The sequence below is a fragment of the Lingula anatina genome, chromosome 1, assembly GCF_051362555.1.
Source record: "Lingula anatina isolate TDL-2025a chromosome 1, LinAna3.0, whole genome shotgun sequence".
Classification (NCBI taxonomy): domain Eukaryota; kingdom Metazoa; phylum Brachiopoda; class Lingulata; order Lingulida; family Lingulidae; genus Lingula; species Lingula anatina.
In genome coordinates this window covers 3,509,436-3,534,090 of record NC_141767.1, presented here as the reverse complement: position 1 = coordinate 3,534,090, position 24,655 = coordinate 3,509,436, and the positions used below count along the sequence as shown (strand labels likewise).

General features: G+C 38.7%; 4 protein-coding genes across 6 annotated transcripts; 2 read left to right on the top strand and 2 right to left on the bottom strand.

Annotated features, from left to right (window-relative positions):
• The first annotated feature begins 569 nt into the window (after nt 1-569).
• Nucleotides 570-5,099, top strand: LOC106161660 (uncharacterized). The gene is made up of 2 exons (XM_013538675.2): nt 570-624; nt 4,010-5,099. Exons 1-2 carry the CDS (start codon nt 570-572, stop codon nt 4,780-4,782), a joined length of 828 nt encoding a protein of 275 aa, XP_013394129.2. The 3' UTR covers nt 4,783-5,099.
• A 2,063-nt stretch (nt 5,100-7,162) lies between these two features.
• On the top strand, nt 7,163-10,227 carry LOC106151126 (uncharacterized). Its single transcript, XM_013524224.2, has 2 exons — nt 7,163-7,628; nt 7,975-10,227. Exon 2 carries the CDS (start codon nt 8,011-8,013, stop codon nt 8,995-8,997), a length of 987 nt encoding a protein of 328 aa, XP_013379678.2. The 5' UTR covers nt 7,163-7,628; nt 7,975-8,010; the 3' UTR covers nt 8,998-10,227.
• A 1,607-nt stretch (nt 10,228-11,834) lies between these two features.
• On the bottom strand, nt 11,835-16,675 carry LOC106151116 (uncharacterized). The gene is made up of 2 exons (XM_013524213.2): nt 15,644-16,675; nt 11,835-13,224 (listed from the first exon to the last, which is right to left on the bottom strand). The coding sequence occupies exons 1-2, from the start codon at nt 16,275-16,277 to the stop codon at nt 12,932-12,934; spliced, it is 927 nt and encodes a 308-aa protein (XP_013379667.2). The 5' UTR covers nt 16,278-16,675; the 3' UTR covers nt 11,835-12,931.
• A 502-nt stretch (nt 16,676-17,177) lies between these two features.
• On the bottom strand, nt 17,178-24,376 carry LOC106151131 (uncharacterized). Of its 3 annotated transcripts, none has more exons than XM_013524232.2 (2): nt 24,123-24,376; nt 17,178-19,592 (listed from the first exon to the last, which is right to left on the bottom strand). In XM_013524232.2, exon 2 carries the CDS (start codon nt 19,587-19,589, stop codon nt 18,282-18,284), a length of 1,308 nt encoding a protein of 435 aa, XP_013379686.2. In that variant the 5' UTR covers nt 19,590-19,592; nt 24,123-24,376; the 3' UTR covers nt 17,178-18,281. The 3 variants fall into 3 exon arrangements, with proteins under 3 accessions (XP_013379686.2, XP_013379684.2, XP_013379685.2); XM_013524230.2 differs by lacking the exon at nt 24,123-24,376 and adding an exon at nt 23,458-23,599; XM_013524231.2 differs by lacking the exon at nt 24,123-24,376 and adding an exon at nt 19,917-20,036.
• Nucleotides 24,377-24,655: the final 279 nt, after the last annotated feature.

Below are 24,655 nucleotides of genomic sequence, written 5' to 3'. Positions count from 1 at the left end.
ATGTGGCCTATGGTCCGATATGGCTGTAATGAAAACCAACCGAGTAAGCCAGGAACTAGATTGGTATGATCTGCCCTGCGGTAGGCCTATAAATGCGCGCGTGTTGGTGTGGATGTGCGCACACAGGTTTGTTTTTTAGATAATCATTGCATGGCACTTTTAAAAAATGCCGCCAACCTCCATCAACGTGCACAATTAAGATGTACCTATACGCGTGCGCGGCGGGAATCTGCACAAACCCGTTCCAGAATGCCATTGAATGCCATTTCACTTGAATGGGGACCTGCTTCGTATATAATTAATGGAATAATCCAAAATCTTGAAATAAATGTCGCTCGTAACCAAAAAAAACAGATTACCTAGTCAGCCGTCGGCGTGGTGCAGCAATGGTTTCTGGAATAGTATTTTCCGCCATGCTTCTCTTGGTAAGCGGTACAGTAGCCGGGAACTTTGGAGGCCCATATGCAGAAAGTGTCGCCCGAAGACTAGGTATAGGTGTAGATACCTTAAATCCCCGAAATTCCGCAAGCAGGGCGCCCCATATGTTCATGAAATTTCTTTATGAAGAAATGGAAAACGGGAGAATTCCCAGTTCAACTGTGCAGAGTTTTAGATCAGTGGCAGGTAAGAGATAAGCACTTATCTAGTACACAAAGGCAATAAGGAACATTTATAAGATCTAGATTTGACAAAATAGGCCATAAGATATGTAAGAACTTTCTTTTGCTTGTGGATATTGAATTTTAAGATAATAAAGAGGTGCAAATAACGTCACGCTCCTTAAAATATTTAGTGCAGGGATAAGAAACTGTTTGATAATTTAAGGGTCCCACATAAATAAGTTAATATCAAAGTTTCACTTTCCTGGAACCATGGAGAACAAAAATAATTCATCGTCTAACCGTAAAAAGGAACGTAGGCTACGTATTTCCCACAAATATAGCGTTGTAAAAAAAATAATAATAATAATAATTTTAATTCGTAAAGAACGATTAATTATTTTTGCGCAATTTTAATTTGTTTTTCACTGAATATTATAAAACTTCTGCTTGTGAAATGCACCTCTATTTTCAATTTGGGTGATATGCTGTTCAGCAATAGAGGCCTACATGACAAAAGTGCCATCAAAAAACCATGGGGTTTGGGGCCCGCTGAAGGGCCCCGAAAAATGTTGGTATTTTAGAGGGCCAACGGTGCCATTTGGTACGGTTTAGAACTATAATTCTTATTTGAAGAGGGGACATTTGATGTGATTTTTTTCAGAAATCGAAGGGCGAGGGGCCATGACCCCCCTGGACACCCCTCTAAATCCGCCACTGAAGCTGGCCTCTCAATTTATTAGACAATACCTACGATATACGAAAATTGATCACATGCTCTTGTAACTCTACTACATATAACAATACCAAGAAAACGGAGCTTCAGTTGGAAAAAAGTTTTATTGAGCGGCGAGTTCAAATGAGCCGTTTTTGCATATGAAAGTAACTTCCTAGAAGAGATTTTAAAATCTATTTTCATAACCTTGTGATGGTATAAAGGATGTGTACGTGGAAACAAACTGAAGCTAAGTGTTTAAAATTTCGCAGGAATGTTATTAAAACGTACATGCAGTGGCTACAATCCATTAATAAAATAATGTGCACCTTAGTTGGACTACTTTGCTGGGAACAAGTTTAATCCTTTTTTTTCATAGACATTTGGGGGCTTGTTATGTTTTTTTTTTCTACACAAATCCAAAATATTGAAGGAAATGTAAACAAAATAAACCAACATCTAGTCATCTAGCTGCAAAAGGCCCATTATATCTCGGCTGTGCCTAGACATAATTACGATTTTGTATGACGCATGCCGTGGACGGCTCGTGTTGTAACTATAGTGGTACTACTGCAATTACCCTCTTGTTCAAAGTACCGACCGTGGGATAATAATGGAGAATTTAAGGAAGAAAGAATGTATTATCGCGATTACCGCTTTTGAATATATCTTTTACACCGAAAAAATGTTTATATCTAACAGAGTTACTGACACTTAAAAACAAATTGTGTATGCTAGACCAATTTAAGCAAGGTAGGTCAAGAAATTACACTCGTTTGTCATGGATTGTGTGGAATGCGCGATTTTAGTTAAACGTTTTTCTGTCTTGTTAAATTTTATTTAATGCACTCCATTGGTGCTACGTGCTGGTATCAACGAAGCCATTTGTCCACTTCAAACTAGTTTTACGGCCAATTTCGCTTGAGAGGAACTGACAGAATCTTTTCCAGGATAATCTTTGAAATATATACAGTCATAGGGAGCTTCTGTTTGTTATGTATAGATAAAAATGTTCATTTATTCAAGTAAAACACACATCAAATACAACAACAGTCAAAAATTTTAAAATTAGAGTCTTCAATTCAGATATGAAATGCTCTGCGCACCGACTTTTTCAATTATGTTGCAAAAAGGTTTCTTCGGGTATTGAACTTGACTTAAGAATTCTTTCAAGGGCTAGATATACTTCAAAGAAAAAATAGCGGAGGACTTCCTTTTTTCCGATAAAAGTTACATAAAATCCACAGGCCATGTAATATTTAGTTGATCTAACGATATAGACCAGCTGTTGGGACGTCAGAACATAAAAGAAGGCATTTTGCCTTTTTTTCCTTTCCCCCTTTCACTTGTCTGAGTTCCATAAGATGTTAAGTGACACAATTGTAATTCTGGGAATGATACGCTATATTGAGTGTCCCCATCCTCTTGCACAATGACAAATGTGCCACATTAAATTGGGTCTCAATCTCAATCGGCCCAACTTCCTAGTCGACTTTAAGTGGCTCCTACACCTGCGTATGGCTCCACAAAAGAACCTTAATTGGTTTAAACTTTACCACAAAAATTTTGTTAAACTTTGAAATAATAACGTAGTTGTCTACTTGAATAAAGTACCTATTGGTCTAAAACATCACCCGGGCTCTTCCTGTTAAGACGCAATATTTGTCATGGGTCAGGGTAGACTAAAATTTAGTTTTAAAAGTTTGAGCCAAATTTAGGTTCCTGAAAAGCATTTTATCCCCGGAAGTTCCTATTTTGTTCGTCGATATGTTTACGGACCGGTACCAGTCTTAATTGTGACTGCAAGACTAATGAACATATGAAAATATTGAGATTAAAAATCGAATTTCAATGTAGCCTTAATTAGATCTGCGTTGTTATTGGTAGCAGCCATCCACTGGGTATATCTGAAGGCAGTTCTAAATTCGGCAAACTTGTCTGTTTTAAACCCATTGGGAACCATGCGAGATAGCCCACAGTATCGCGACATAGTGTAAAATCAAGCAAGAAGTCGGAACCTTAGATAAAGTCGAGAAAGAAATAAAAGCTGGCGGGATTCATTCACAGATATGGATATATTTCTGGTTGTTTTCTCTTAAGTTATGTAGAATTACATTCTTTTGTACAACAGTGCTACCTATAGTTTTGTTACGCTTTGTAATGCTTTGAAAGGAACCATTCCTAGACACTATCGTACTAACTTGGGATCGATCTATCTCCTAGGGGGTTAATGTTCCTGCTAAATTCAATCAACTTAAGCGTCTTTGACGCGCTGTCGGTCGATGCACCATATATTTCAAAACAAATTGACTGAAAATTAAGCACGATTTTGCACCTTCAGGTTTCGTTATACGTTTTCATAACATGTACTTATTATTATTTCTACAAGTATTCTCTGCCCAAAATGCTAAAAGAAGAAAATGTTATCTCACCGTGTTGTTGGGAAAAAACGCTTTTTTCCTCTAAGCCCACGTCTTCACTCCCGTTCACTTTCAACTAAAAATGACCACCCGGTACCCTCCATTATGAAAAACTTTTTTGCAAAGGAAAATAATTGTTTTCTGAAACTGAATTAAGACTTTTTAAAAATATACTGATATCTTGCACTTGTTCTTGTTCTTCCTGTATAAGAACAAGAATAAAAAATGCTGGAATAGCGTTAGGCCTCATAGCACATTGCTCTTTGTTGTTTCAGCCAGGCCAACAGCAGTGTTCCGATTCAAACCCCACTCATGGCCGTCCAGCTCTGAGATCACGTCTGTCCAGTTGGTGCTGCCTGCCTTTTACAACGCACAGGGCACCGTGACAGTGAACGGAGACGCCGTGCTTCGAGAGACTGTTACTGTGGGTATGCCGAAACCGCGTTCTTTTGTCGTTTTGAAATTTCCAACAAACCCAAAGAGGTGCATCAACCACACTGACTCCTCAGTTGTTCTGTATGTAAAAGGTCTGCAAATTGATGAGGAATGTGATGAATGTGAGGTTGCTAGGGCCGAGGAAGCGCCCCTGTTAGTAGTGCAGACTCCGCCAGATGGCGAGCAAGACGCTACCAACAAACACCAGACAGGTACCAGACAGAAGCGCGCGATCCCGGAGCTAATGCCGAGAGCAGACAGGGAACTGGATCCTTCGGTTCTTGCGACGGCCTGCAAGCTTCACTCATGGTACGTCAGTTTTGCTGACATGCACTGGGATACTTTTATCCTGAGTCCCAAAGGATACACTGCCAATTACTGCGCTGGTTCTTGCTCAGCTCCTCTGTTGCCCGCCTCCTCTGTCAATGGCAGCAACCACGCCTTTGTGAAAGCCATGTATCAGAGGATGACGTTAGATTCGGATAGGTACACCACGTCACATTGCGTGCCAGTGTCTTACAGTTACATAAGTGTACTGTACTTTGACAATGATGATGATTTAATTCTAAAGAGAATCCCCGATATGGTGGCCAATGCATGCGCTTGTTTGTAAGTCAGAATGGATGCAATATCAAATCGAGGGTGATTCACCCAATAAGCAGTCACAAAATGTTTGAAATAATACACCTCATTTACTCCATACTTGGTAGTAAAAATTTATATTTATCCGTTTACAATTTGAATATTATTTGCAACTTAAAATACGGTCAAGAATATTGGCAATAGAATATTTTGGCAATGTAAGCAATCACTTAAAATAATTCTAAGCGCACATATATAAACGAACATTTTTGCCTAGTATGTCATCGGTCTATTGTTCGAGGTTGCTGAACACAACACGTAATAAAGTGGATTGTCAATCTATTGAAATGGACTTACGGGTTATGATAAATGCGGTTTGATTTGTCAGCATGTCTCAGGCGCCTTTACACAGATTAGAGACCTTTGCGACCTTCCTGTACAACCATAATATCAATACGAATATGGGCAGGACGCTCAGTGGTCACCAAAGCCAGAAATTTGCGTCTCAATGTGTAATGCTTCAGCAAACTACACATTTACTGTTGGGGAGAGGGGGATTGTGGACACGTCAGTGGACCCTAGGAATGTTTGAACCACTGAGCCTCCTGTATTTGCCGTCTGTGTTCCATCGTCGGAGAGCAGTGGCAGACTCCTTTGAGACCGTTGTTTGGACGATTTTAGTGACTATTTCTCCTGAAGTGCTTGACTTTACATGTAATCTAGCTCAGTTCTATCAGAGTCGATCCCATAAGAACGTCTTCAGAAAATGAATGTGAGGGATAAAAAAATCGACGTTTTGGTCAATTTCATGGTCGGACAAAAAAGTATTCCCGATTAAAATGGGTCTAAGATATCATAACATTGTAGGTATCCTTTAATAGAGAAAAACCTGGTCTTATGGGAGCTGGAAACAGTGGGATGCACAGCCCATCGTAGACCATGGTAGGTATGCACCGGTACCATTACCATCAAGCCGTCTTTACTGGCTTCATATAGTATCCTTCTTGTTTAGTCATTGAAGATGAGTCTATAATTCAGAATAGGGGACTAACTAGTCTGAGGGTCAAATATTGCTATCCACTACAAAACTTGCCGTCTAATCTGCTAATAGATACTGAATAGATATCCCGTGGGGAAGATATTCAAGTAGGTCCGCCATATTTGACCCTCGGACTAGTTAGTCCCCTATTCTGAATTGGGCCTAAGATGTCTTACAAGGTCAACAATGCCACAGTGCATACCTGAACGTCTGCCGGAGCGAAAAAGGGGTGGTTTGAAACTTCGTACATTTTTTGGCAACTTCTGCCGCATGAAATGGTCCCAAGTCCAAATAACGCTTGCTCAGTCAGTGGAGGGCGGCGTTTCTTAACAATTCTATTTATCTGTTTAGTTATTGGAATGCAATCTGAAAATTATTTGTTTTTCGATGTGTGAAGTATTCGTTTTCTTTTCTTTTTTCTTATTTGACTAATGACAGATATTTTCATCAAAATTATGAACATCAAATTGGAATGCGCTGTCTTGATGTGTTAGTTGAGATTAGGACACAATAATTGTCCAATAGAGAAGATACCCGGTACGTCAGATCAGCTGGAGTACTTTTTGTACTCATCTACTCGATCTATGTGTACAGTACAAACAAACTGGTATATGTCAGTGGTAATATTTACATTGATCGAAGCAAAAATCATTTAACGGTATCTGTACTATTGGGAAATTGATTTTTTAAAAACACCTTTTCTTGGGGAGAGGGAGCGCGCGTCTGAAATAAACATTGAAACCTGACAAGCTACTCTGAAAAGGGAAGTTCTTTTAGACTTTTCTATTACTTGTAGAGTTGAAATATTTCCAATTTGCTTACACGAAAAGGCTAAGTGACATTAAAAAATAAATAGTTTGTTATGTGTTCTATAGATACAGGCGGATACTTTTTAAAAGTTATCCAAAACATGTCATCATCTACATGAAAACCCACCCACGCCTGATTAGAAGTACCATTTGACGAGAGACAACAACATTAGCCTCGGCTGGAGACGAACCAGAATTATAATTTGATGAATGAATTGCAATAAGAACTGTATTACATTTATGGACTATTTGAAAGCCGACACACGGCAATAGACACGTTTTTTAAAATAACGTTTACTTGTCAGTGGCAGTTTGTCAATGGTCAATCAGCTGCGCCGGAGATGAGCAACCCATGCGCTATTGACTACATCGTAATATAAATCTATAAAATTAAATGTTGATCGATTTTCTTTATGAAAGGTTACGGCAGGTTACAGAAATATCGCAGGTGCGTGGTGACAAATATTGATATTTAAACCAGTCGCATCAAGTGCATATCTTTATATATCCTTCCCTTATAATTTATAATAACAGAGTGATGAATTGACTCTGCATGTGTGGACCCGAGAGAAATTGTGTACAATCCACAGCGTTAAAATCAACTGCTGCTAGATGTCAGAATAGTGTTTCATATCTCCGCTAGATGCCTCAGGAGTCGGGGAAATTATATGCGAAAGTTTATGTGTTATTGTACCTCTCAATGCACCCACGAAAGCACAATGTTTGTTGTTATTTTTGGTTGTGTTGAAAATCGCTGAGGGGTGTAATTTCAACTTTTAACGCACAGCTACAACAGCGTTAGGGCCGCTGAATGGAAATCGGATAGTTTAACTGCTCTGAACGCCTTGGAAACGGGGTCAGGGTGGAACGCGCTGGGGCAAACTTTGTGGTATGAAAGAACTTGGACCTCAGTTACAAAGTAGACGAAGGTCCCGGTAAAGAAATTTTGGGAAAAACAACTTCAAGGATGAGAATAGAAATTTCCCTACATAGCTGGATATGAAGAATTTGATGGCCATGGTATCCACGGTAAGAGATCGGCTTAGAGTATATAACATTATATAGTTCTTACAACAGTTGTTACAAGCTTCCATTCATATACCGGTGTACTGTTTATGACAGTGATAGCCTGCTTCTTATACTTCTTTTGGTTTAGGTCTACTTATTATAACATAGAAACTGTGGTATATATTCAGTCACATGGGTTTCAAGTAGAAATATATGGCATTAGTCAATCAATATACATAAGTCTACATGAGCTTATATCTTTATCTTGTGTACTCCAAAACCCTCAGATAAAACACAGTAACACAGTGACCCTGGATAAGAAGATCACACTGGGAAGTTTTCCTAAAACTTTTTTCTTTATTTCCAGGCTTAATCTTAGCTATCATAGTATAAAACCACATCCATGGCGTCTGCAAAGAGTAAAAGCAGCAGCGATAGCCGCAGTAACCCGAGGACGGGGTCTAAGAGCTCACGAGAGGCGTCCGGCAAGTTCTGGTCCAAGGTCCGGTTCATGGAGGCGTTGGAGGAGGACAGCCAGGACGAACGCGGCAATCTAGACACCCACGAGTACCAGTGTCCAGATCTCCCGCCACTGACCAAGATGAAGGACGCTATGGCTAGAAGCAGGGTCAGTCACGGGATAACGTACCTGCTGCCTAACGACAGGGGAAGAAACTCGGTGGACAATCATTACCGCACTGACCTGCGCGCCATGTTCCGAGAGCCGTTTTACTCCCACCCAGTCAAAGATTACAACGATGAGTTGGTCAATAGTGCATCAAAGGTGCTGTTACGCCCGAATACTTGGTCTAACAGACTGGACAAATCTAGACCCATCATGGAGGTGCAGGTTAATTCTGATTCTGAGAAATTTCGACAAGACTACTTGAAACTTATTCCTAGGACTGGTGCTCATATTAGCAAAAAGAAGCAACGCTCTGACTTATATCTTCCAATGAAACAGAAGGTTCCAGACGAAGTGATAAAACTACGGGAAGAAGTTCAGAATATTATCAAAAGTGTCCAGGAAGACAACGAGGAATTTCACGAATCTGACGAAGATGAAGCAGACGACAAAAAACCACAGCGCGAGATGACACGAACGACAGACCTCAGCCGACGACGCAGTGAATACGGCACACACAGACGCCATAGTGAGATTGGACACGGGTTACACAGACGGAAAGAAAAGAGGTACATCAAGACGGCAGCACACATCGACAGTTACGACCAAATAAGAAATAACCCCGCCCCTAGACTGGTGGTCCCTCACACTGTGTCATCTCATAGTCTGAACAGTGGAAAGAAGCAGGATATATGGGAATGGCTGCACAATGCCAGAACCCAGGAGAGAGATGATTTTGAGTATTTTCTCTCGATTTGTGGATGATTTTTAATAACAATCAAGTTTCAGGCAGACTGAGAGAATATGGACAGTATGGGCAAATGTCATTGATTTTTATTGTTTGAATGTCATGGGGTGGTATAAAATGTCACCCTGCTTTGCGGCAATTTGTAATTCGACCTTTCAATATATTGAGTGGTTACATCATGGACCCAAGTGATGCCTAGCGGGAAGATTGGTCAACACAATGACAATATGGCTTACAAAGTGCTCTGTATTTGCCATATCCATGTCCGTAAGCCACACGGGTGCTTAAGTCTATATGTCTCATTTTATACATTTAAACAGACATAAAAAGCAGGGTAAACACTTTCAAACATTGACAAAACCAAAGATAAACCATTGCCAATGTTGTTATCATAATACCTATACGTCCCACCGGATGTCCAAGTTTATATGTAGAGGTGTGGGGGGATGCCTTCTTTTACATGTTTCTACCTATCAGATGCTCAATTACGACCATGACATATTTATAGCTAGGTAATGTGGATATTTGCAATAAAAGGATCAAGTATATCAAATATCAATATGTTCGTCTGTGTCAGTGCAAAATTAGAAACCCACATATATGTTGTTTTTTCTATCAGTCTATCAGTCATTGATCTGAAAATCGAGACCTGTCATCGGAATCATACTTCAACGATTTTCTTTCACTAGCCATCCGTCATCAAATAAAAGACTTTGGAAAACATCCGTTCATTTTGTAATTGGTACGTGATCAGACAAATCGTATCCCATGGCAGTATTTTGTTGCTTTCCAGAGACAATCTCTAAATAAATTATTTGTTTAGAAATATAGAAGAGCACTTGCTGAAAAGGATATTTATCACCAGGTTGATATAGATAATGTGCAAATCCTTCATATATCGTAATAGGGTTTGCCTTTTTATCTTCGTTCAAATCGAACAACAAAGTGAAATCATTTCCTACTCAAACACCTAAATGCCTGTCACTAATATTTTAATTATATAATTTGATCAGTCGTGCATGTGCAAAAATGCCACTGAACGCCTTTACACAACTGATGTCAAAATGCATTTCTAGCGTTATAGGTTCTTGGAAAAAGTAATATACTTTACCTTCCACTAAAAAGTAAATTAATGTGTTTATGAGCCCTCAAGTGACGTTGTTAAAGTAACAATTGTGTTAGAGGAGAAGCGTATCTCAAAGCATTATTGATTCCAAGTCCATCAAATGAATATTTTTATAATTAATGAACGATTAAACAGTACAATGAAAATGTCATTTTTGTAAAATAAAAATTATAATAAATATTCACAATAAAGAACATATAACATAGTTACTAAAGAGTATGACTTCATTTTGATCGTCTGAATGAAAAAAGTTTCTTTTCAGAATGTTAACGCTTTCAAAAATACAATATTAACGCGTTTTTTTTTTTACTTGAAAACTAAATTGCACTATTTTACGCCAATGTGTTATGAATAATATATTACATAAGACGCGCTAATCCCCCTTCATTGTGACGAAGTACTGACGACAAGTCTCCATCCCTAGCAACATTCCACCTGTCGGTAAGGCTCTTTAATGTGCTCTGCCCTGCCTGTTGTAACACGTAAACAAGTGGCAATAGATTGCGAACAATAAACACTTCGCTTAATAAACTTTTCATAATATTTTAATTTCTACACTAAGTTGTATAGTCCGTGTTTACCAAAGGCTGCGCACACTGGCTGCCCTTTCACACGCTGTGCTTTCACCTTGGGTCGTTGTAGAGGAAGAAATAAAAGGAGAAAACTAAACCAATATTATAGCCACAGAAAGAAAGGAATTGATTCAGATTTGTTTACTCAATTTTGCGCATGATTCGTGCTGATCCTTCGCGATCCCCGTGGGTCAGATGTGAAATAAGATTTGCCTTCAAGTTTGATACCACCATGAGGTAAAAGACGCTCTGTAACGCCATTAATAAACAGCGGAGAGGAGTTGCACCACCAAAATATGGCCGTATTGGACACATAACTGAGCAGTTGGAAGCAGTTTAAGAGAAGCAAGGAAGCTTTCGTTCCCACCGAAAAACTATGTAAGATGGCGCTCAGCAAAACGAGTTGCACATATGGTTTGATTACTAGAATATTGCACTTTGCGATATTAATTTAATCCTTGTGTCGCAAGGCAGGTATTCGCTTGGAAACGAAGACATTTTAACTTATTGAACTTTGAAATCACAGAGACAGCATGAACGAAGATTTTCTCTCACCCAAGGTTGTCCAGTAGAGCTGTAATAGCAAGGATGAGTTTCAACAGACATTCCAGTATTAACGCTTTGACAGTAAATTCGTGTGCGCCCACGCGAGTACTGACACTTTCGCGAGGTTACACGCACGTGCAATTCCACCCAAATGGCAGTGTTAAACACGGACCAGAACTGGGTAGACACAGCAAAAACGAGGCTCAATTAAATCATATTATCTTGCGTACAAAGAGGATGAATCTCAAGCACCGTGATACAGACACTAGAAAGGATATTACTCCAAGGGAATTAGAGGTAGTACAAAAGGTGAATGAAGTGGAAACGACCCACGTCCCGGACTCGGCCAAGTCGCCGTATCTCCCTCAAGATAAAAACGACTCCGTATGGCAGTGGCTTAAACGTGCCGAGGGAACCAAGCCTGATATGCCATAACATACTTCTAGAACAACTCTCATTTGCTGCATTAAGATACGAAGACATTAATACGACGCACAAAGATACTTCAAACAGAATGGAGACGTATTTGCCAAATCAGCCCTTGGTTTGGTTGATTTTCTACTGTTTTATGGCTTAGAAAGGTACACAAACGTGGCAGATTTGTCAGGAAATCGCATAAAAAGTGATGTGATTCAATCACGGAAACAACAAAGGATTAACATTGACTTTAATCTTCCTTAACATACTGATAAAAATCCTCGTCGTTAAAAACAAGTTTGGGCCTTGGATGTGGCTCCAAACACCTATACCCGCCGATCCCACCAATGCTGTAGCATTGTATCGTGTAGAAAATTAGTTTTTGTCTGTTAACACTGAAAGAACCATTCATGGGGGTATGGCGTCTTTAATTGTTTTTATATTTGTAGGAAATGTTACATTGCAGTACGAAATGAAAAGAATGTCTTTTTACTTGAATGAATGGGGAAAACATGCAAACGTTTATTAAGATTAAGCCAAGTTAACATGTGAAAAGTATTTTGTAAGGTATATTTGATTTTGGAACTTGCACCAAACCTATGTATTTCTGTCCATTAAGGGTTTAATTAAACGATGTCAGCGCCATTTCAAGCACACCCACCAAGTTCATGTTGATATTCACTGCATAACAGACATATATCGACATTTTATTGAGCTTCCGATCACTTCACGGCCATCATTTGTAACATTTAACTTTATTCAGTAATATATATATGAGCTAGCATGATGTACTAAGATGTGCTATATCTGTGGTTGTGCCAACTATGTGTGGTTGTTGCATGCAAATTTTCTTTAATTCTATCTGTTACGGAAAGTGAATAAAAGCATTTTTTGCCGTTTAAGTTCTTTTTTATAACATTATTTTTATTAACGTTATTTGTTCATACACGACGGTCAATTAATATATGATGCTTCAATGAGACAACTTGATTCTCAATTTGCCCTTACATTACTGCACTTATGTCCATAAAATATTCTGTGCAGTGGTTGTGATTCTTTGCCAAGCTACATGTACTTCCTAGCTATACGTGAGAATAGAACAACATGCCAACTTTTCTTATCGACCTTTGAGAATTTTGTGTAATAATTAAAAAAAATAAGTAAATAAAAACAAGAAACAGATTTTGTCCATATCGTTCTCATTGCTGAAAATCAGTCTCTTAAAAGAAGATATCACTGGGGCCCCTTCCTGTACATCACATTATAAGATACGAAGTCTCAAATACATGCTCAGCTGTCGTTTAAATTTTCGCATTCTTGAAGACAGGCTCCTTCATCGTGGGAATCTGTGATTGGCCTATTACCATATTGTTCTGTCTTTGCACTATCGGCTCTGTCCATCTGAGACTGGTTTCTAGAACTTCCACCAGACGACAAGGAGTTGCGATCGCTGTGTGACTCTTGACTTTCTGTTTGTCTAGAACTTCCTGCAGACGACAAAGAATACCGTTCCTCACGTGACTCCAGGCTTTCTACGCTGTCTCCAAGATAAAAAGAGGACGCCGCTTTTTTCTCTGCTGGATCTGTAGAAAATATAAATTAACAATGACACCTAATAACAGATAAACACAAACAAATTAATATGCGGGTGTCCTTCCAATAAATCATGAATGAAAACTGATAATGGCGTGGGTTCCAAAGGTTAAATATAAATAGATAATGGAAACATGCTGGAGACCGAATTTAAGTAGGCCTATATTAGAGGTGTTGTAAACAATGTTTCCAGTAGAACAAATGCAAACCGGTGCTACCATGCTGATATTGCTCTAAGGATGGAAAATAAGAATGACAACACTCTTAACCAATATGTGGGAAATATGTCTTCAAATATATCTGTATGTATTCAGGTAATTGTGTGTTTTGTCGTTTGCGACAAGTTTATTGCCTAGCAATCCCTTCTTTATATGGTAATACTTAAGTGTTAAGTGGAAATAAAAATAAAATCAATTAAAAAGACTTGGAAACAAGGGGTTATTAAAGCTTAATGCAACATATTACTTCATGTTAGCTACATGCATATTACCCTAGCATGACAATCAATTCGGTTGTCAGTTTACAGAATAACACATTGAAATAATTGTCAGACAGCGGATATTGGATAACGAGCATCTTTTACCAGAACGTCTAGAATGCTGGCTGTCTATTATATCTTAATGAAACCTGTCTTCTGAAGATTTATCTGTTATCGTCATTGTTAAGTTTCTGAATGTCTTTTATTTTAGAGCCTATATTTGTAAGCGTTTAAGTACAGTTTACACATCGATATATTGTTTCAATTGTATTTATCTCCTTAATAACTAAATTTAAATTATTTTATTTAGACATGTTTGTGGCATACACAAATATGGCGTAAACTTCAGGATAATATTTTAAGATATCTTTTCGGTTTAAATGCTAAAAACTTGTAAATGAAAAAAAATTGTTGACAACAGGAAATGATCGGGAAATTTTAGATGAGGTATAATATAGAAAGGTATGTAAGGTAACAGCGTTATTAATTAACATCCCGGATGGAAAAACCGTATTATTGATTCACATCCTGAGATTCCACCCTCTCAATCACGGAGATTATATATTCAGCACAGGAACCACAGACAGGAGTGAAGGCAGGTTATCGATCAAACAACACTTCTTGATCAGCGCGGTTCCCTGCAACGGAAATCCTCCGCTGAAAAATAAACCTAATCAACTAAATAGTGATAGCCAATAGTCAAATGAAGAGCAAGTGCACGCAGAAGGCTATAATAAGTCACTTTGATAGCAACTGATTGAACTAAATGGAGTGCATGGCTGTTTTATTGGTAGCTTGAGTAATATCGCCACAATGCTATGTAAACATCGTAAACTTGACTGGGCCTGGCCAATTTCATTGTCCTTGAAATAGGAGGAAACATGGATTTAAAATCATAGGCCTTTTGTTCTCATAAATATCATGAATATGCTATGTAACAGGTCCGTAGGCACGGGTTCATAGCCTGAACATCTTCACAATAATCCAGGTGTTAACTCACACCTATTGATTGCGACAGGATACCTGCGGTTGAACATATCAGGCTGACATCGACTTATTTCAATTAAATACACAGTTGTTTTACTGATGCACCGCCAATTAGGAAAATTATATAAGCCACCCCCGGGTGCCGTTAAGTTATATATAGGCCCTAATAGGCACCAATTATACACGGCATTGTGTTAAGTTACTTAGTGTGGCACAGCTTTGCTAAACGACTGCATGCTAATCGATATCAGTTTGATCCCACAGCGATCGATCAATACATCAATTCAAACAAAAGACACACGAGATTATGAAAATAAACACGAGTTTCAAACTTTTATTGTTCTACTAATTTTTTGTGTGTTCAGGTTGACAATTCATCTTATGGTACATTTTCAAAAGTGATTTGAGGATTGGGTCATTACTTGATAAAAAGACTTATTGTTAAAGCAATAGCTATTTAAGCATGAAGTTACTTTCTTTATAATGCCTATTGGAAATGTACTGTAGTAAATATTCGCCTGTCAAATGTGTAAATCTAGGTTAAGGGGCTATCTTGTAAATCATATCTTTATTGTCGTGTAGCATGTGGCTTTTATTGGAAAATTACAATGGACTTTAAATAATTTAAGTAACCAGATTATTTATCGTGTGCCCAAAGACCTCATCAGCTTTGTGAGTGCAATTTTAACAAAACCTTCAAAATCTTTTATGTTATCTTTAATGCTTTTGACATTTTTATTTCGGTACAATTATTTAAGTGATTTTCAACTTTATTAAAATTAAGTGAATAGTTATTCTATGTTATCAGAAATGGGGATTTTTAAGTGAATAGTTACTCAATTTTATCAGTAATGGGGATTTTTGACTTGATCAAAATAAATTGAACAGTAACATATTTTTTTCGGTTATGGTGAAACGAATATAGGAAACACTGAGCTGCATACCTGACGATGTTTGTGCATCTGCCTCATCAGAATTCTCTCTTTCAAAACTCAAAACTTTCTCCCCCTGTTTTCTAAATATATCCGTCGTAATACTGGTATTCAATACAGTCTTCCTCGACAACCGAGGAGAATAAAACTGCTTTCCGCAGCCACCCAGTTGCCGCGGGTTTTCCTGGCTCCTTGCCCTCCTTAGACAGAGGGGGTGGGCCCCTGGGGCCACAGCGGGCATTGTCAACCTTTCTTTCGAGTCCCGAATTTCTGAAAATTTCTGAGAATCACGAAGGTCGCAGTCGGAATTTGTGACTCGAATAAGAGGAAGAAGACCAGAAAAAGACTTTTGATTGTCTGCCAGAGAGGACTGCTTTGAACCATGCTCATCACGCCGTGCACGGAGAAGTGGAGAATTGCAGCGTTCCTGTATAAAAACCGAAGGCGTGGACAAACACCGTGTCCCTAACTTCGCTGGACAAGCGGTTAGCATGGAATCAGATAGGGTCGGAAGGTTAAGGCTATTTGAGAGCGAATACGAGTTCTTCTTCCAGTCTGTGGTATTATTATTCTCCTGGTCACTCTGTCCGTCCCAGTGTGCCTGAATCAGGCACGGGGAGCCCTGCCGTATGCGAGGAAGCGCCATGACCGGCCTCAATCATCCAAGTAATATCCAGGACTGACAACACTTCACGCGTACCTCGCTGTCTGTAAACTATCCATTAACAGAAACATCCAGGGACAAATTACCGGGTGGACAGAGAACACAATTCAGCTCACAGATGACAAATGACTCAGTCGGCACTCAGGAACGGTTTGCAGTAAATTGAAGCGCAGGCTTTAAGTCATACAGTATTAAAGCAAATGAAAAATGCCCATTATCGTACAACGCAGCGTGATGTGACGTAAAGGACGCTCTCGGGCATGGAAAGTTACAAGACCCGTGACAGCACTAATATAAACTTAAGAATTGTTTATGCTGACTTAAGAATGCGTGTAACATGGACTCAATTCAATACCAGCTTAGCACAACTAATAATGAGATCGAAGAATTGGTCCTATAGTTTCCATTGATGAAATGGCCCACGGTTACCTCTGTGTTACGATGCCGGTGACGATGTTATGACGTCCTGTGTACAGCTTTAAAATAACAAACAGCCCAAAATAATTTAACCAATTAATTAGGTGCTTGTAAATTGTAAAATTTTAGTATAAATCATATTTTGATTTACTTTTAGGTTACATTGAAGGGATAGTGTAGGTGAGTGGTGTTGAGCAATTACTTGTCGCCAAAAAAAAAAAAAAAAAGGAAAATTTGTTTTCTGACCTCCTGTTTAGATCACTCTTTAGCTTTATATTTTTGATTGTTTGGGCACAAGTTAAATTTGACTCCTCCCAAAAAAATCATCCCAACTCAATTTCATTGTGTGAAAGGCCTATTCATTCGCCAATTTTCGCGAGGAATTTTCTTTTAAATTCAATTTGCAGGAATTAAAGAATGTCGATAAAGTACAAATTAGCATGTTGATACCCTGTTTGCTATCTAAATAGCTACGGTTTACTTTAATATCCGGAGACGCTTGAAAACTGCAGTCTGTGCATTCCAACACTACATTTGGAACAAAACATTAGCTGCAGATTAACGCTCTTGAAAATGAAACGTTTATTTTTTCAAATGATTTTAAGGACATAATAACCTACTTCAAACTCTTTGTGTATATTCCCAACAAAAACCTTACACTGCGTGGGCCGCCCGTATTAAAAAGATTTTTTTAAAAAACCGGGAATAGTGTGTACCATTTACTGTCGCCATTAAATGAACGCCGGCTTATGAACAAGTTGATTTTTATAATTTTGCAATTAGTTAAATTTTGTTTTCTAATTGTTTTTGAAACTGTCCATTGCCAATGGCTTAAATGTTAAAAAAAAAAATTATAATTTCGATTAACGTTCGTAAAGTTTACTTTGTGTAGCAAAAAAGTTATCTTCCACATGGTTCTTTAAATTCTTCTTTTTTGTCTACAGAAAGTATAAAAATGTAACAAAAAATTTGTATTGTCTCTGGCTTTTTCTTTTTTAAAGGCCACCTTCTAAGATAAACCATGAGTTTCATTCATCTTACGTTCAAGTTTTAAATAAATCGAGCATACGTGACGGTAAATGCAATAACAATAACCAAAACTGGTCTTATTTAATATTAAAAATTTATTCATATTGCGCTTTGTGACATTGTCTTGAACCGCAAAAAAAAAAAAAAAAAAAAAAAAAAGCACCAAATGTGAGCATTCAAGTTGCATGAAAATGGTGTGTAAAAAAATCAACCTTGTTTGAGCAATCGATTGGTTTTTACATGACCAAGCACCGATCCAATTGACTTGACACCAAAACATGTAACTGCTTATCCCGAAAACAGGAAAAGAACGCCAGAGGCTATTTGATTGAAAAGTCAACAAAGGAAAGGATGGAAATACGTCATAATATGCAGGGAGAGCAATGAATAATGCTCGTCCAAATGTAAATGTTTCGATAACTGATGTTCATTTTTCTTCAGCACTTAACATGATGAAATGTTTCCTTAGTCCCCCCAAGATAAAATTTTCCTATTTCTAAGTAAAGGTAGAAAGAAGACAAAATCATTTTGTAATTCAGGTCATTGAACTGTTGTTGTAACTCCATACATTTGCATACGGAGCTCGGGATTTCTTTCTGGTTCCATAGGTTCAAAGTTTTTCTCGTCCAAATTCTGAAGCCAGTTGAATATCATCAAATTTCTCTGAGTTCGCTCGTTCTGGTCCAAATTTTTATTGAATCTTTGTAAGAGTGTCTCTTTGATTTCGGTATATCTAGGTTTCCCTATTCTGTCTCTGATGTCGTCTTTGATTACTTTAGCTAGCTGTGGCGCTATGCGTATCCTCTGGGGCATGCGCGGAAGTTTCTGGAAGTCGTCTTCAATGCGAAGAAACGCAGACGGATCTTTCATCGTTTCCATGGAAGCGTGATGTGTGTCACCGTACCCTGTGTTATGGTCCAAGTCTGCCAAAGTGTTCAGTATTTTACGTCTCATTTTTGAGCTCATTCTGCTGAAGTTTCTGAAAACTTTCTTTGCACTGACCAATCTTTGGTCAGCGGAAGTCCTAGACGCCCCACTTCCTCCGCGGGTGGACGCCTGACCGATGCCAGGCAGATGCGACCCTGCAGAGCTTGGACACTCCCTAATGGAGACGCGGGAGGGTCTGCGGTCTGACGAAGCGGACTGGGTTCGCGTCGCTTTTTGTTCAAGTGTCTTCTGTTGTCTCAACTTTACTGGGGTGTAAGTGCCACTTTCTCTGACGTCGGTGGTGCTGTAACTTTTGACAACCCCCATTATCCCCCTGGTATGATATGTCTTTAAGATAAGCTTGCGCTCCGCTTCATTTAAAGCTTCAATGGCGCGTGTCATGTTCCACAAACTAAAAGCACCGCCAGACGCGCCTCCGCCGACCCCCTGCATGGCAGAAGCGTCCTTCAACACCATCTGCGTCAGGCTACTGTTTTCATTGGCTGATATTTGGTCCCAGTTAGTTTTACTGTGCGTATTTTCAGTATCACGGATCTGATTTTTAGACTGTTTTCTACGAGTTCTTTCGACCTTTTTCACTCCGAGAGAGGAACAGGACAGTAAGGACAGATCTGTGGCTATTGATTCACTACTAGACGCTCTCTCTAAGTAATAACCTGACCCAAGGCGAGCTGAGAACATGGGCTCCATCTCCCTGGACACCAGGGGCTCCAGCTCCTCAAAACCAGTCTTAATGGGGACTCCCCAGCGTTTCAGATAGACTGGAGACGGGGCACCGTCTTCCTCTGATGACTGAGACAGGCTAAGGTCGTCGTTGCCGTCGTCCTCTTCCCGCAGGGTCCCCAGACCTTCCCACAGGGAGCCGTTGTCCTCCATCTCGTCGGCCCAGCGGAGCGACATTTTCTGTGGAAAGAAAAATCGACAACATGGTTGACATTTGCTATCTTCCGTCATATTAAACTTACGTAGATGTAGATTGCTGAAACCAGTCTGTTGAACCATTCTAACTAATGCCTATATTTAACATTAGCACACCACTGACTGACTGGCTTTTTTAATTGATCGTTACGCCGTATTTCCCAATGACCTATCTAAACCTCAACTTCTTAACCTCACAGCTCACCAGAGGAAAATGAAGTAAATGGATATCATCGCTTCTGGCTGAAGTTTTCTTTTGTAGGCTTTTTTATCAAAAACAAAATTCGTCATTCAAACCTACTGCCTTACCTTCTTCATGTTGCTTCTCGTTTTAGGGGAAAAAAAGAGTCCCGGAAAATGTTTTCCTATCGATCCACGGTAACTATAAACTGAAGCTTAAGTTCAGGGTTTATCAAGCAGCACCATTAAAGGACAATGTTCATGTAAAAATCCATTTCTCGAATTTTGAAGATACAGCACTCAATCTATACACTAGAGGTATGTTTTAATCGATCCCCGCCATTTAAAAATTATAAAAACAATCTATTAGTAGAAAAAAGGCGTTTTAGTAAACCTCACCTCAATATGCAAAAATGAAGCAACAGATCTGGGTCACGTGGTACTGTGACGACAATCACGATAAAGGTCTATGAGACTCAACTGAGCTGCAGGTGCATACAGACGGAGAAGTTAAGGAAAGTTGTGTTGAACGGAGCTGAGGAATTTTCGTTATGCCTCGGTGTGTTGCCGTGGGATTCACCAAAATTGCAGCTTTCGTTGACAATCTTTCTTTGTCTGTGACGGTCTTCCGTGACTTACTTACTAACTTCGGTGACAATAGTTGCGATGCTCTAGATCATGGTCACCTCAGGTGGTTTAGATCATATCAAGAGCTGGTAGTCTTTCAGATTAACTGTCATCAGTTGGCAAACTTACTGATTGCTGATGCATTTTAAATGCATTGTAGTTGACCAAAAGCTCGTTTACAACAAACCTGTTAATTATGCACCGCTGCAATTCCCAAGCCAGGTAATAACAGGTATGAAACTCGTCTTGGTGGGCTTTCATATTTTTCAATATATCTCATTTATTTCATGGGGTTATTTTATTGGTATTTGTAAATGACGTTAAATATCAATACTTAAACAATTAAGTTCAAACACGGTCGCGAACATTAATAAAAGAAATTGCTCTCAGGGTATCTTGAAGCTTCCGTGGAAGAAAACGTGTTGAGGAAAAACAGGAAAAAGAGCGTTATATTAAAGAAAAAATGGGAACTGCTATAATAAAATGGTTCGTTATCCTAATTCGTTTATGCTTTGAGGATTTGTTTCTGAAGATTATTTCATCTGAAATATTAAATAATTTAAAAGATTGATTATTTTATAACTTGAAACGCAAATTTTGCGTCAGTACGCAATTTTTTTTTCAAATTTGTAAGCTTATAACAACGTGCTATAAAGATCTACTCAAGAAAAAAATTTGCTTGGGTAAAATTGAGTACGGAATGAACTGGAGACACTTGGCTTGTCATTAAGTTTACACGAAAATATGTCAGGTAACTTTATACTGTCTTTGAAAGAGTAAAGATTGAAAAATAATTTTAGACAAACTTTGACGGGGGAAATACCTACAAAGAGTAATGGGCTATTTCGCCAACATCTTGTTGAAAATTTTACACTGCAATTCTATTCAAATAAGCTAAGGAACTAATTGCCAAATTAATACTTTCATCACATAACAGGGGGGTAACCAGACCTGCAAAAATTGTACGCACATATTTAAAAAGATTACAAGCACATACAGCAAAATGTAGACTTACGCAAAACATGAAGGACAGCGTAATCACAGCAAATGTACCTCATATAGTAGCTTAATTTCCATTAATAATAAAATCATCATTTAAGTCAAAAATATTCTTGCGATTTAATAACTATTTTAATTTACCCAGAACGGTATATTTATTTTAAAGGCGGTTAACTATAATATAGTTTTATGATTTGTTTGTGAAAATTGCCCATGTCACCCTGTTAGTTTGGAGGTCTAAGCTGGATCAAGTCCGTGTTAAAATTCCTATGAAGTTGTGCAGGAAAAATTCTTCCTTTCTTTCTCTAGCTCCTCGATAAACCTGGTGTTCAGATTTTATCTAGTACCCCCAGGTCTACGGGAGCTGCGCTTTGTAACTAACGCACAGGTAGATTTTTACCTGAGATAACTGGAGTAAAGCTTAGATAGAGAGTGCGTTCGATACAAGCAAGACAAATTGAATGCCATTTAACCCTCTAATTAAGAGGTAAAGGAAGTTCCAGGTAGATGGATGATTAAGATAGGACTTGTAAAGGTAACGGGCATTGTTTACCTCAGTTTAATAAAAGTATGCAAGACGGAGTGTCAGCGGTTTAATAAAATAAATTGAATTTCACAAATAACATGGACCTCATATGCAATAATCAACTTTTCCCTTAACTCATTCAAATGCAGTGTTTTATACAACTTGGGATAACCATAATGAAATGCTTGTTAAAGAAATGACTAGACGGGAAATGGTTTTACACAGCTTCACGAGGATTTAGACCCCTCGGGTAAGAGATTTGAATGAGTATAAACTTTTATCAGAAGCCAGAGAAGTCATCTTACAGGTAGACAATGCAGCTCAGTTTGACAGCTAAGCACGCTCTGTTCTCCAGTGGCTCGATTGTCGTCATTGGACCACGTGACCACGTAGCTCATTAACTCCCAGGCCGAGCAAATAGGACGTTTTTTAAAGCCAAAAATTTACAAAATGAGCTTTTAATTTGTGTATTTGGATAAAGATATCGTTAGTTGGGCATGTTTTCTGAAGAATATGTTCCGTTCAGGCCATTCTGACGGCATGAAGCAAACCCTTTAATCCTGTTATCAGACGGGAGACTCGAGTGTTAAACACGTATCGATTGGATAATCGAAATGCAAACATATATCCCAAGGCGCAAGGTTCATAAATGGACATCCCCCATTGTCGCTAATGTTGACAATGACATTAACTGGGACAGACCCCCACTGCCCATTTCCATCAGTCCCAACAAACGAACAGCCCTGGAAACCGCCAATTGGTAACAATTTTACAAAAATGTCAAGCTATCAGTGAAGAGGGATCTTGACGGAAGTTTACATTAATCATTAAGTGACGCTGACAAATAGATAACGTGCATCTAATACGCTCAGGAGACTCTATTTTATGCTACTAGAAAGAAGTGGACTGCACTGTCTGCCTAGGACTCGGAACACAAACACTAACGCCAGTAAACTCAGGCGGACTCAAATACATGCAATGCAAAAGAGTAGAAGAAACCCCATCTCCTTCTCTTCACAGGGACGGGAAAAATCTCCAATATTTCAGGGAAAAAATGAGCTCCAAAAATTAATTTAAAATAAAAAAATTAATCCCAACTGAGGAGAAAGCTTCAAATGCATAATTTTCATTGCAGACTGTATTCAGTGACATGTGGCCGCATGCACTTGTTGACGTCCGCTAATTTTCTTGTATATTAAAGCAAAACTGAACTTAAAAACGGAGGCTTTGGAAGCGTGACAGACAATATATACTTAGTGCATTACATCATCTGCCGACACAATTGAGATTTCTGAGTGCAATGCGCTGGTTTTCGTATAAAACATGTAGAAATCTTAGTTCTGATCAAGAGGTTGTATCAGATTCACTTGTGAAGTCGATCTGTGTATTTATGACTCTTACTACTGGTCCAAAACATCTGAATCTGCAGCCTTAGAAAAACCGTTTGCAGATGGCTTTTGTAACCGTAGACCCTATACATTGCACTTAATCCACTTGTAACATTACTACTTTTCCTACCTTGTCTAGATTTATGGGAGGAAGCTGAAAGTCTTCCCCCAAAGCCATGGCAGATGCCTGCTCTGATGCCGAGTCCCCTGCACCTGCCACCGGCGTTTGTTACTTTTTAACTGTTACTAACTGCATTTTCCCTAGCAGCATCCTGCGCACAGTCTTTGTTCTTTTCAACAGAATTTCACGTGTAATTTACTTCTTTGTTATTTCAGTTCAAAAACATAGCTGTTATATAAATTCGTGTTGTTTATTGAAGAATTGAAATAGACTTAACCCCATTCTTTAAAGTTTAACTTTTAAGTTTAAAAGGTCACCTCAAAGAGCACAACACATTACATTGGTTTAGAGGGAGACAGGGGTTTCAGAAGTCAATTATTAGCGTCATTGAACCGTCAAGGTATCAATACGCTAGTCAGTTCAAAGTCAGTTGTGTAATTCTCCACCTGTAAAATTTATCGATCTTATTGCTTCGATCACATAAAAATCAGATCAAACACTGAACAGACCTTTTAAAATCACTGTTCGGCAATCAGACTTCAGTACCGGTTACATGGTACGTCTACGCTTACATTACCAAGCAAGTCTCATGGTCAGATTGAACCTATAAGAATTACGCTCCGACCATCAATCAACACAAACCAGTCGTTAGGGCCCTTATTTTCTATACTCACCTAATAATAGATCTACGAAGCTCTTCTTCTTCTATGAATTATCTTCTCTCCATGGCTGCCTTTCACAGGAAGCAGTAATGGCGGCCGTTTGTTGTTGCCAAGGAATTGATCATTTCTGCGTGAAAATCATACAGCAGCGTTCAGGGTCAAATTTCTTCTTTGAACAATAAAACCCGCCACGCTCCGTTGTTGTATGGGCACAATACCAACTGGCAGTCAATGGGAATTTGCGTTTCGGCTGTATAGAGAGTTTGTGTAACTGTAAATGGCAATTTGAATAGGGGTTTTAATCTCTTCGCTAAGCGTTTGCATTGAAAGCAGACTGCGCACCGTTTGTAAATTATACTCTTCTGAATAACAAATACTGCAAGTGCTATTCGCGCTCCCGAAAAAAAAAAAGGGAAAGGAAATAAAATGCAATAAATTGAAATGAAATAAAATAAGAGAAAAAAATTAATTTAAAGAAAGTTTGAAAATAGTAGGAATGTCCCTTCCTTGATTGCCGTTATTTTCATACACAAAATTTACTAACT